The sequence below is a fragment of the Equus przewalskii genome, chromosome 4 (assembly GCF_037783145.1).
Source record: "Equus przewalskii isolate Varuska chromosome 4, EquPr2, whole genome shotgun sequence".
Taxonomy (NCBI): Eukaryota; Metazoa; Chordata; class Mammalia; order Perissodactyla; family Equidae; genus Equus; species Equus przewalskii.
Window position 1 is genome coordinate 31,541,442 of NC_091834.1, and position 13,255 is coordinate 31,554,696.

Sequence of the window (13,255 nt, forward strand, 5' to 3'; positions counted from 1 at the left end):
TTGGTGGCCTTCCTCCAAAAGCATTTAATGACTGTAAAATACTGATAAGACCTGTTACACTGATCTGGGTTCAACAGTTGTATTTATCAGTATTTATTTAGTTTTAGGTGATAGAAACCTGAATCAAACTAGCATTAGCTTAAGAAGATATTTGTTGGCGTAGGAGTACAGCTAAATTTCAGAAAGACTGATTTCCAGTGTCCAAATGCTTTCATTAGAAATTTCTCTCTGTTTTTTGGCATTACTTTACTATGTTTGGCTTTTATTTTTAGGGAGACTACCCCATGCGATTCTTGTATCCACAATATCATGTCTTCACAGTTCTCTTCACAGATTAGTGCTCCTCGTGGAAATAGCCAGCTTTTTTCCCTAGCAAAAGTCCTGGGAATAGTGTTCATTGGTTGTGCGCGGCCTGTGTGAATCAGGGGCCCATTCTAGGGAATCAGGTGCTGTGATTCGTCTGGCCTTGGAACCTCGACAGTAGAAACACCCTCATTCAAACCACCACAGAGAGGAGTGGTGGTTGCCTAAAGAAAAATAAAGTTGCTATTATCACAGAAGAAGGTGGAGTGGTTGATGAGCGGATACTAAAACTAGATGTCTATTATAGGAGCTCATCAGAGTGAAAGATTGCCATGAGTCATTTTGAAGATTTGTTGTCTTTCCTCTTCCTTGGAGTCTGTGGTTGACAAAATATTTCTGGTTAATTGCCTCAGTTTTCTTCTCTTCGGCCTTGTTTGATTCTTCGTGACCTCCTCTGTCTGGCTTATATCTTTGTATTCCCTGGAAACTATCCTTTGTTAACTGGCTAACTTCCTCCTGGCTTCTTCCCTCCATTTCTCTTTGACCTGTGGGCTGAAGTTGATTACTCTCTGCTCCATATGAATGTGGCTCTGCTTCCATACGAATGTGGCTCTGCTTCCATCCTCCTAAAAGTCCTTTCCTCTACTAATTCTAAAGCTGACCTTAATTTTAGTCATACTTTTTCCCCTATGCCTGCTCTCTTCCTTGGGTTAATAGTTTGGTTGACCATTTTTGGTGGCTTGCAGTTATGCTTTTCTAGTTTTTACCTATTATTCTCTTTTGAGAGTTCTGTTTCACTATATGCTAAATTGTTCAAATTGGATGTTATATTGTTACATAAGGGTAAGTTGCTCTCATTATCAAGAACTCATCATCTTTCTTTTCTCCGTCACTCCCAACCCCCAGAAAACCACTTAGCACTTTTTGATTTTTACTAATAGCACCAACATCGTGCTGTTTGCTCAAATTCAGGATAAAAATAACTTTAATGATCTTTTCTATCTCTGAATAAAGAATATTGGTCCCATAGTGAGCATACATCTCAGCACAACCAAGATGCTTTCCTATAGTAAGTGCATGGACATGTTTTATGTGTATATATTAACATCTATATATTTATAACATCAATCTGATTATCTCCACTTGATAATCTGCTTTTAAAGTTCCATTAGGTTTTCCTTGTAACCTAGGATGATTACAGAAAATGTAATTTAACTTCTGTAAAACATCATTAGTAAAGTGTATAAACTAAAGTAGAAGTGTTCTTAATCCAAAGCTGTGTTTCTGCTCTCTTCCATTGGTACTTGAATATGTGCTTTTGTGATTATACTAATTAATTGCTTTTCCCTTTTAGGATTTAAAATCCTAAGGTCACCTTTTTTGTCTTCTCTATGAAGGCTTCATTAGAGGGCTTTGTGAAGAGCACATAGGAAGCATATAATAAACACTAGTTGTCAATAATAACAACAGTTACTAATTATTGTGTGGACCGGGTTCTGTAGAGGGCACTTTATAAGCATTATTACTATTGTTTTTAACAGCAACTGTATGAAAATAGGTATTATTATCCCCACTAACAAATGAGTCAGTTTACTTAAAGAATTAAGTGGCTTTCTCATAGTTGCACAGCTAGCAAGTGGTGGGGTTTGGACTCAGAACCGAAGTCCACATTTTTAAACAGTATGTTACACATAATGTCTCCATATGAATGAAAAAAAAAAAAAGATGGCCAGCTCTGGTTGCCTAGTGGTTAAGTTCAGCACACTCCAATTTGGCAGCCTGGGTTCAGTTCCTGGGCATGGACCTATACCACTCATCTGTCAGTGGCCATGCTGTGGCAGTGGCTCACATACAAAAAGAGGAAGATTGGCAACAGATGTTAGCTCAGGTCAAATCTTCCTCAGCAAAAAAAGAGAGAGGTAAACCTTATGTGAACAAATAAAGTGTCAGGAAAGTATTTGAATTTTTTATATTTCCTAACTTTTTATTTAAATTGTTTATTAGCTTTCCACTGGGAGCTGGATGGGTAGAATTGTAAGTCAGAGACTTACGTCCTTCAGTCTTGCTCTTTCTTGCCGGTTCCAGTAAAAAAGAGATTAATACTATTGTCTCACATGAAACAATATATGTGATATCTGTGAAATTCTTTGTAAAGCTCTGAAGTGCTACACAGTTGTGAGATGCAGTTAGAAAAGGAGTTTGTCAATGACCTGTGGGTCTTGTTATGCATGCTGTTGCTGACATGTGGGATGAGCTGCTGAGGTGTCTTGTATTGACCTCCTTTGTGAGCATTTTCCTGATGTTGTGGCTGCTACCTACTGGGTACCAGTATACTGTGCTTCTCAGGCTCCATTGGACCATGATATGGGGTAGCAGTGCTGTGTGATGTTAGGGTGATGTTTAAGGCAACTAATTACTCCCTCTGAAACTGGACCCAAGTCGGGTGGGTCCATATGTTAAGCCTCCCTTTTTTCTCTCCAAGGTTAGCGTTGTCACATTCTGTCATGAATAGTAACTGTGTTTAATGTAAAGTGGTAGCATTAACATAGAGGAAAAAAAAGCATCTGATGTAATTGTCATCAAAGGAACATGGAGAAAATAAGGCAAAAAGTTTGTCCTCTAAAATAAATGATGGGAAAATTCACTAGCTGCAATTCCTTTTTCTAAATATAGCTGTCAAACCTGTAGCACCCTGGTAACTCAGCCCATATTTGCCACATTCCTTAAACATTGAAGATTATTTCCGCCACATCTGAATATTCTTGTAGATATATACACAAAATTATTATTTGTTTTTTTCTTTTTGAAGATTGGCACCTGAGCTAACATGTGTTGCCAATCTTTGGGGGTTTTTTGCTTCTTCTCCCCAAAGCCCCCTAGTACCTAGTTGTATATTCTATTTGTGAGTGCCTCTGGTTGTGCCATGTGGGACGCTGCCTCAGCATGGCCTAGTGAGTGGTGCCATTGTCCACACCCAGGATCTGAACCAGCAAAATGCTGGGCCACTGAAACGGAGCGCACAAACTTAACCAGTCGGCCATGAGGCCAGTCCCAAAATCGTTATATTTTTTAATACCCAAATAGTGGCCTATGTCTTTTCCTACAGAAGTTCATCCTCATCCTCAGTGTAGCCTTCAGATAGTCTGCCATCCCCATATGCTTTTCCACAGTGCTCTTACAATTCCAGAGCATCTTAGTATTGCATACATATATATATAGCTGCTTTGACTTCCAGTCCAAGTAGAAATTTATGTTCTCTAGATTGTTCATGTTTACTTTATACCCCTCCCTATTACCTCAAGAGCCCTAATTAGGTGCTTCCAACTTTAAATATTTGTTCTTTCTCAGAAAATAAAATACAGCAGATATATACTATACTGTGGAATATCCATATCTTTTTTATTAGGAGGTGAAGCATTTGAGAATTCTGTACTTTATTATGTGTTAAGAATGGGGGAAAGTGAAAACAAAATACTGGTAAAGTTTTAACTTGACATAAAGTATTGATGTCAAGTATTCAAAATCTTGTGTATTTTTGTTTTAGCATGCTCCTTATGATGCAATGATTATCGTAAACATCAGCCATTATATTGATGAGAAAATTTTGGAGAATGAAGGAAGATGGAAGGTATGTTAGAACAAATATTCCTCCTTTTTCCCCTCATATTTTTATAGATATAATGTTTTTAAGTCTTCCCTATTTTCAGGGTTCAGAAAATGTACGGGATATACCACTTCCAGAGGAGCTTATTTTCACTGTGGATGAGAAAGTATTAGATGATATCAACCAAGCTAAAGCCCAATATCTCAAGCAGGTAGATTTTTCACTTTTCTCTTAGATAGTAACTGCTTTTGACTATTATATATAAAAATTTGGCTATCATCCAAGCATGACAGCATAAAACATTTTTAAATTATAGCTTTTATACTTTTAATTATTTATGTCTGATGATTACTTTAATGCAAATGATGACTTGGTTGTCTTTGGGGTATCTTCCTTAGGTGACTTTTTACTGTTCCCATTTAATTTTTTTTGTTAGGCCTCTGATCTGCAGATTTTCGTGTATGCCTTTACATCTTTTGGCAAAAAGTTAACCAAGAAGATGAGGCTTCACCCTGATACGTTTGTTCAGCTTGCACTTCAGCTGGCCTATTATAGACTTCACGGATGGTAAGGACCATTTGTTTTCCATTTTCAGAATCTTGAAGTCAGGGGTATGTCTTTATCATGGCTGTTCCATCCTAACTCCCCAGTGTTTTTTCCAACTTTTTTCCCAATTTACACTGTGTCCTAATTTGAAATTCCATCAACAGTGTATTAGAGTTTCAATCTGTGACACTTTCACCACTTTCACAGTCTTTGTTTTTCATTACCTTAATATTTTTGAAGTGTCTGCTCTCTTCTAAGAGGAGTTTTGCCATTCTTTGGAATTCAGATCACTTGGTTTTCTTGCAGCCTCAGTATTCAGAAGGGTTCATGAAAAGATGTGATTTTATAAATTATCAAGTCTTCACTCATTTTTAGGACAGGAGAGATGGTATGTTATGACTTTCTACATCCTCAGCAGAAGTGGAAGCTCCTTGATCTTGCTTTTTTTAATCCACTCTGAGAATATCTGTCTTTAAATAGGATGTTTAGATTATTTACATTTAATATAACTATTAATAAAGTTGCGTTTAAGTCTGCATCTTACTTGTTTTCTCTTTATCCCATCTGTTTCTTTCGTTCTTTCTTTTTTATCCTCTTTTGAATTCATGGGGTATTTTTTTTATTGTTTCATTTTATCTCCATTGTCAGCTGTTCTGATTTTTTGTTTGTTTTAGTAGTTGCAGTGGGGTTTGCAAAATGCATCTTTAACTTATCGCAGTCTACCTTCAAATGATATTTTCCACTACAAATATAGTGTAAGAAGCTTAAAGCAGAATGCTTCTATTTTGCTTCTCACATTCTTTGTGCTGTTGTCATACGTTACACTTTTACATATTTATATACCTCACAATGCACTGTTACTATTTTTGCCTTAAGCAGTCAATTATCTTTTTTTATCCTGGTAAAGTGTATATACAATAAAACTTACAGTTTTAATCCTTTTTTTTTTTTGGCTGAGGAAGAGTCACCCTGAGCTAACATCTGTTGCCAATCTTCCTCTTTGTGTATGTGAGCCACCCTCACAGCATGGCCACTGACAGACAAGTGGTGTAGGTCCGTGCCTGGGCACCAAAGCACGGTGCACTGAACTTAACCACTAGGGCACCAGGGCTGGCCCTTAACCATTTTTTTTTTTTTTAAAGATTTTATTTTTTTTCCTTTTTCTCCCCAAAGCCCCCCGGTACATAGTTGTATATTCTTTGTTGTGGGTCCTTCTAGTTGTGGCATGTGGGACGCTGCTTCAGCGTGGTTTGATGAGCAGTGTCATGTCCGCACCCAGGATTCGAACCAACGAAATACTGGGCCGCCTGCAGCAGAGCGCACGAGCTTAACCACTCGGCCATGGGGCCAGCCCCTGGCCCTTAACCATTTTTAAGTTTTTAATCCACTGGCATTAATTAAATTCACAATGTTGTGAAACCATCACCACTATCCATTTCCAAAATATTTTCATCACCCCAAACAGAAACTCTGTACCCATTAAGCAATAACTTCCCATTCCTCCTTCTGTCCCAGCCCCTGGTAACCTCTAATCTCTTTCTGTCTCTATGAATTTGCCTGTTCTAGATATTTCCTGTAAGTGGAATTATACAGTATCTGTCCTTTTGTGTCTGGTTTCTTTCACTTAAGATAATGTTTTCAAGGTTTATCCATGTTGTAGAATTGTAACTTCATTCCTTCTGATGGCTGAATAATATTCCATTATATGGATTTATCACATTTTGTTTACCCATTCATCTGTTGATAGACACTTAGCTTGTTTCTACTTTTTGGCTATTGTGAATAATGCTGCTGTGAACATTCATATACACATGTCTGTTTGAGTCCCTGTTTTCAGTTATTCTAAGTGTATATCTAGGAGTGGAATTGCTGGGTTGTGTGGTAATTCTAAGTTTAACTTTTTGAGGAACTGCCAAACTATTTTCCACAGTTGGCAACACCATTTTACATTCCTACCAGCAGGTTCTAATTGTGCCACATCTTTGCTAACAGTTATTTATTTATTTTTTCTGGGTTTATTTATTTTATTTTATTTATTTAATTTTTTAAAAATTTTTATTGCAGTAACATTGGATTATAACATTATATAGCTTTCAGATGTACATTGTAATATATTTTAAATTCTGTATAGATTACATCATGTTCCCCACCCAAAAACTAATTATAGTTCATCACCACACATGTGAGCCTAATCACCCCTTTTGCCCTCTCCTCACCCCTCTTCTCCTATGGTAACCACCAATCCAGTCTCTGTTGCTGTGTATTTCTTTGTCGTTGTTTTTGTCTTCTACTTATGAGTGAGATCATATGGTATTTGACTTTCTCCCTCTGACTTATTTCACTTAGCATAATACCCTCAAGTTTTTTCTGTTTTTAAAAAATTATAGCCATCCTAGTAGTTGTGAAGTGGTATCTCTTGCGGTTTTATTTTCATTTCTCTAATGACTAATAAGGTTGATTATCTTTTCATGTGTTTATTGGCCGTTTCTATATCTTCATTGGCAAAATGTCTATTCAGGGTCCTTTGTGCATTTGGTAGTTGGTTTGTTTGTCATTTTGTTGTTGAATTGTAAGAGTTCCTTATATGTTTTGGATATGAAACTCTTATCAAATATGTGATTTGCAAATATTTTCTCCCATTCTGTGAGTTGTCTTTTCACTCTCTTCATGGTATCTTTTCACAAAGATTTTAATTTTGATGTCCAATTTATCTATTTTTTTTTCATTTGTTGCCTGCTTTTGGCATCATGTCTAAGAAATCATTGCCAAATCCAACGTCAAAAGCTTTTTCCCTATGTTTTTTTCTAAGAATTTTATAGTTTTAGATCTTACTTTGGATCTCTGATCCCTTCTGCATTAATTTTTGTATATGGCATATGGTACGGGTCCAAATTCATTCTTTTGCATGTGGATATCCAGTTTTCCTAGCATTATTTGTTGAAGAAACTGTTCTTTCCCTATTGAATGGTCTTGACCCTCTTGTGCAAAATCAGTTGACCATAGCTGTGATGCTTATTTTTGGGCTTCTAATTCTGTACCATTGGTCTATATATCTCTTGTGCCATTCTTCTTGTACCCATACAATACTGTTTTGATTATTGTACCTTTGTAGTAAGTTTTGAAATCTGGAAGTGTGAGTTCTTCACCTTTGTTCTTTTTTTCAAGATTTTTTGGCTATTCTGGGTCACTTGAAATTCCTTGTGTGTTTTAGGATGAGTTGTTCCATTTTTGCAAAAATGTTGGGATTTTGATAGAGATTGCATTGAATCAGTAGATCAGTTTGGGTAGTATTGTCATCTGAACAATATTAAGTCTTTTGGTCCACAAACATGGGGTCCCTTTCCATCTATTTGTGTCTTTTTAAATTTCTTTCAGCAATGATTTGTAGTTTTCAGTGTACAAGTCTTTTCACTTCCTTCGTTAAACTTAATCCTGAGTACTTTATTCTTTTTGATGCTATTGTGAATGGAATTTTTTTCTTAATTTTTTTTCCGGATCATTCATTGCTAGTGTATAGAGATGCAACTGATTTTTGTGTGTTGATTTGGTATCTTGAAACTTTGCCAAATTTGTTTATTAGCTCTTAACAGTTTTTTTGAACTCTTTAGGGTTTTCTAAGTATAAGATCAAGTATCTGTGAGTAGAGATAGTTTTGCTTTTTGCTTTCCAATTTGGATGCCTTTTATTTTTTTTCCTCTGGCTAGAACAGTCAGTACTATGTTGAATAGAAGTGGCAAAAGCAGGCATCCTTGTCTTCTTAGTCATCTTAGGTGGAAAGTTTTCAGTCCTTCACCATTGAGTATGATGTTAGCTGTTGGTTTTTCATAAATGCCCATTATCATGTTGAGAAAGTTCCCTTCTTTATTTTTTTATTTTTATTTTTTTTGAGGAAGATTAGCCCTGAGCTAACTACTGCCAATCCTCCTCTTTTTGCTGAGGAAGACTGGCCCTGAGCTAACATCCATGCCCACCTTCCTCTACTTTTTATATGTGGCATGCCTACCACAGCATGGCTTTTGCCAAGTGGTGCCACATCCGCATCCGGGATCCGAACCTGCGAACCCCAGGCCACAAGAAAGTTCCCTTCTATTCATAGTTTATTGAGTGTTTTTATTATGATTTTTTTTTTGGAGGAAGATTAGCCCTAAGCTAACATCTGCTGCCAGTCCTACTCTTTTTGCTGAGGAAGATTGGCCCTGAGCTAACATCTGTGCCCATCTTCCTCTATTTTATATGTGGGACGCCTGCCACAGCATGGCTTGATGAGTGGTGTATAGGTCCGCACCCAGGATCTGAACCCACAAACCCCAGGCCACCAAAGCAGAATGTGTGAACTTAACCGCTACACCACCAGGCCAGCCCCATGTGTTTTTATTACGGAAGAGTGTTGGATTTTGTCAGAAGCTTTTTCTGTATCAGTTGAGATCATCGTGTAGGTCTTTTCCTTCATTCTATTAATGTGATGTATTATACAGATTTTTCATGTTGACCCACCCTCGCATTCCTGGGATAAATCCCACTTGGCCATGGTGTATCATCCTTTTAGTATGCTGCTGAATTTGATTTGCTAGTAATTTGTAGAGGATTTTTGTATCTGCATTCATAAGGGATATTGGTCTATAGTGTCTTTTCTTGTAATGTCTTTGTTTTTGGTAACTGGGTAATGCTGGTCTCATATATTATGAATTAGGAAGTATTCCCTCCTCTTCAGTTTTTTAGAAGAGTTTGAGAATGATTGGTGTTAATTCTTTAAGTGTTAGAATTCATCAGTGAAGCCATCTCGTCCAGAACTTTTCTTTGTTTGGAGGTTTTTGATTACTGATTCATCTTCTTACTTGTTATAGGTCCAGTCACATTTTTATTTTTTCTTGAGTCATATTTGTTAATTTATGTGTTTCTCAGAATATGTCCATTTTATTTAGGTTACCCAATTTATTGGTATACAGTTGTTCATAGTATTCTCTTTCACAGGCATACCTTGTTTTATTGTGCTTTGCTTTCTTCTGCTTTGCAGATACTGCTTTTTTTACAAGACCCTTCACCAGCAAAAAAGATTATGACTTGCTGAAGTCTCAGATGATAGCAATTTTTTACTAATAAAGTATTTTTAAATTAAGGTTGTACATTGTTTTTTCAAACATCATGCTATTGCACACTTAATAGACTACAGTATATTATAAATATAACTTTTATTTCCCTGAGAAACCAAAAAATTAGTGTGACTCCCTTTACTGTGATATTGACTTTATTGCAGTGCTCTGGAACCAAACCTGCAATATCTCCAAGATATGCTGGTAATCCTTTTTATTTCTGTAAAGTCAAAATAATGCCCTCTCTTTTATAGCTAATTTAAGTAATTGGAGTTTATTCCCTTTTTATCTTAGTGTAGCTAAAGGTTTGTCAGTTTTGTTGATCTTTTCAAAGAACCAACCTTTTGCTTTAGTTAACTTTCTCTATTTTTCATTTCTGTATTTTGTTTATCTCCATTCTAGTCTTAATTATTTTCTTCATTTTGCTAGCTTTGGGTCTAGTTTGCTGTTCTTTTTTCTAATTCCTTAAGGTGTGTAGTTAGTTTATTGATTTGAGATCTTTTTTTAATGTAAGAGTTTAGAGCTATAAATATCCCTCTGAACACTGCTTTTGCTTTGTCCCATAAGTTTTGGTATGTTGTGTTTTCATTTTCATTCATCTCAAGGTATTTTCTAATTTCCCTTGTGATTGCTTCCTGACCAATTAGTTATTTTAGAGGATGTTGTTTAATTTCTACATATTTGTGAATTTTCCAGTTTTTCTTCTGTTATTGATTTCTAGCTTCATTCCATTGTCATTGAAGAAAATACATTTTATGATTTCAGTCTTTTTAAATTTATTGTGACTTGTTTTGTGGCCTAATATATGGTTTATCCTGGAGAATGTTCCATGTGCACTTGAGAAGAATTTGAATTCTGCTGTTATTGAGTGGCATATTGTCTATATATCTATTAGGTCTAGTTATTTATAGTGTTGTTCGAGTCCTCTGTTTCCCTATTGATCTTCTGTCTGCATATTCTATCCATTTTTGAAAGTTGGGTATAGAAGTCTCCAACTATTGTAGAGTTGTTTGGTTCTCTCTTCAATTCTGTCAATGTTTGCTTCATATATTTTAGGGCTCTGTTGTTTGGTGCATATATTTTCATAATTGTTATCTCTTCTTGATGAATTAAACATTTTTATCAATATATAATGTCCTCTTTGTCTTTTTTAACCTTTTTGACTTAAAATCTGTTTTATCTTATAATAACATAGCCACTCTAACTCTCTTTTGGCTACTGTTTTCATGGAATATCTTTTTTCATCCTTTTACTTTTAACCTCTTAATGTCTTTGTATCTAAAGTGAATCTCTTGTAGACCGCATAGACAATGTTTTTTTATCCATCCTGCCAATCTCTGCCTTTGATTGGAGAGTTTAGTCTATTTTACATTTAAAATAATTACTGATAAGGAGAGATTTACTTCTGCCATTTAGCTATGTTTTCTGTAGGTCTTACATGTTTTTTGTTTCTCAATTTCTCCATTACTGCCTTTTTTGTATTTAGTTTTTTTGTAGTGTACCATTTTGATTCCCTTCTGTCTTTTTCTCTTTTGTTTTTTTGGGTATTTTCTTCTTGGTTACCTTGGAGATTACAATTAACATCTTAACTTTAAAACAACTTAGTTTGAATAATATCAGCTTAGTTTCAATAGTATATACTTTGCTTCTGTACATCTCTGTACTGCCCTCTTTATTTTGTTATTGTCACAGATTACATCTTTATACATAGTGTGCCCACTAACGTAAATTTATATTTTATGCATTTTCCTTTTAAGTAAAAAAAAAACAAAACAAAACTGTTAAACATGTTGCTGCTTCTCCCATATTTCCTATAAACTGGTAGTTAGCTCTAGAGACTTGAGAAGAGTAATCAGTTATTTTTATTTTTTACAACAATAAATTAGATAGTTAATGGTACTTGGTTTCTATTTCATCCTTTTCAGATTGAGAATGGCTTCAGTTGTCAGCCTAGATCCATTACAGAGTTTCCTCCCCGAGTTTTTCACCTAATGGTTTTAAGAGCCATTGATGATCATTACCAAGATCAGTTATTTCATTAAAGGTTACAGAGTAGTGATATTTTGTTATTCATTCTTGCTGCTTTTATATTTAATCTATTTTTAAAAGAATGTTATTTTAGTGGTGTTGAAAGTTTTTATTTACACTTTCTCCTTCATACTTTGAAAGGATACAACTTTAGCTCGGGGAGACAGCCTCACAGAAACACTGAACAGAAGAGGCTCAGTAACTCTGTTTGAGCCCTCTTGGCCACATTCAGCCCTTTTACTCATTCCATTTGATCTCTTTAACTCTAAATTCCAACCACCAGGAAAGTAAGAGAGCTTTATATCTAAAATCATTATATCATTCTCCAACCCAGGAAAACAGTCATCGCTCTGGGGAACTTCTTAAATAATACTTTTACTTAATTCTACAGTCATTCATGTTCTATATGAAGGAGCTAAAGGCCAAAGACTCTGTATTATCTATTGCTGTATAACAAATTACTCCCAAAATTAGTTGCTTAAAACAACAAACATTTATTATCTCACATTTTCTGTTGGTCAGGAATCCAAGTGTGGCTTAGCTGGCTGCCTCAGACTTCAGGTCTCTTGTGAGGTTGTAGTCGGGCTGTCAGCCAGGGCTCTGTTCTTATCTGAAGGCACTCCTGAGGGAGGATTCCCTTCCAGCTCACTCACATGGTTATTAGTAGGATTTAGTTCCTCCCAAGCTGTTGTCCAGAGGCCTCCTTCAGTTTCTTGCCACCTAGGCCTCTTTATAGGGTAGCAACCAGCATAGCAGCTGGCTTTCCTTAGAGTAAGGAAGTGAGAGAGCAAGAGAGGGCTCTCTTTGTAACCTAATTTCAGAAGTGACATCCCATCACTTTCGTCATATTCTTTTCATTAGATTGAAGTCATTAAGTCCATCCCACGCTCAAAGTGAGGGGTTATACCAAGGCATAAATGGCAGGAGGCAGGGATTACTGGAGGGCATCTTAGAGGCCACCTACCACAGACTCCTCTGCATATAACCTGACAGCAGCCAAGCCTTTGAAACGTTCCATATTATATGAGACCCTCTGTACCAGAGTACTTTTTGCTCTTTGATATTGAAAATAGCCTCTTTGTTCTTGAAAGTCTCAACTGTTTTCTATATTGTAGAACTTAGTGTCTGACCAAAGCCACTAAGCAGTTTTATTAGGGAAACTCTTCTTTGTAATAACATTAGAGCATTTTCTTTCTTGTAATACATTCTCTTACTTTCATTTTTTCTTGTAGCCCTGGTTGCTGCTATGAAACAGCTATGACAAGATATTTTTATCATGGCCGTACAGAGACTGTGCGATCTTGTACAGTAGAAGCAGTCAGGTGGTGCCAGTCCATGCAGAATCCTTATGCCAGTGTGAGTATTTGAAATGGAAAGATTCACAGAATTTGTTCTACAGGAACCTTGGCCCTTGAATCAGTAACTTCTTTACCTCAATTCCCCTGGATGAGTAAAATACTTTCAGACATTTTTTCCTGAAGTTTTCCAAAGATTTGTTCAGTTGCCAGTGAGATATATATCTGGAAAGAATAAGAAACAAGGAAGACCTGGGAAGAAGCCCATTTGTGTCATTTCCTAGGCAAAATATCCTCAGTACCTTGAGTATTTCACTAGTATTGATCTGCTTTTAGAAGAACACCAGTAAAATGCAGACTCCCAAAGCACCTTTAACAGGAAGCTGTTC

At 36.1% G+C, this 13,255-nt stretch overlaps 1 protein-coding gene and 1 long non-coding RNA gene across 16 annotated transcripts in view; one reads left to right on the forward strand and one right to left on the reverse strand.

Annotated features, from left to right (window-relative positions):
* Positions 1-12,391, reverse strand: part of LOC139083010 (uncharacterized) — a 35,509-nt gene extending 23,118 nt beyond the window's left edge. The window contains exon 1 of the long non-coding RNA XR_011539464.1: positions 12,078-12,391. This is a non-coding gene — a long non-coding RNA (uncharacterized lncRNA). The remainder of the gene's footprint in view (positions 1-12,077) is intronic.
* CROT (carnitine O-octanoyltransferase) overlaps positions 1-13,255 on the forward strand; it is an 86,053-nt gene that overhangs the window by 66,234 nt on the left and 6,564 nt on the right. For all 15 annotated transcript variants that reach the window (XM_070617346.1, XM_070617344.1, XM_070617345.1 and 12 more), the window contains 4 exons: positions 3,848-3,931; positions 4,011-4,118; positions 4,344-4,474; positions 12,804-12,927. In XM_070617346.1, the coding sequence (XP_070473447.1) occupies positions 3,848-3,931; positions 4,011-4,118; positions 4,344-4,474; positions 12,804-12,927 (447 nt within the window). The remainder of the gene's footprint in view (positions 1-3,847; positions 3,932-4,010; positions 4,119-4,343; positions 4,475-12,803; positions 12,928-13,255) is intronic.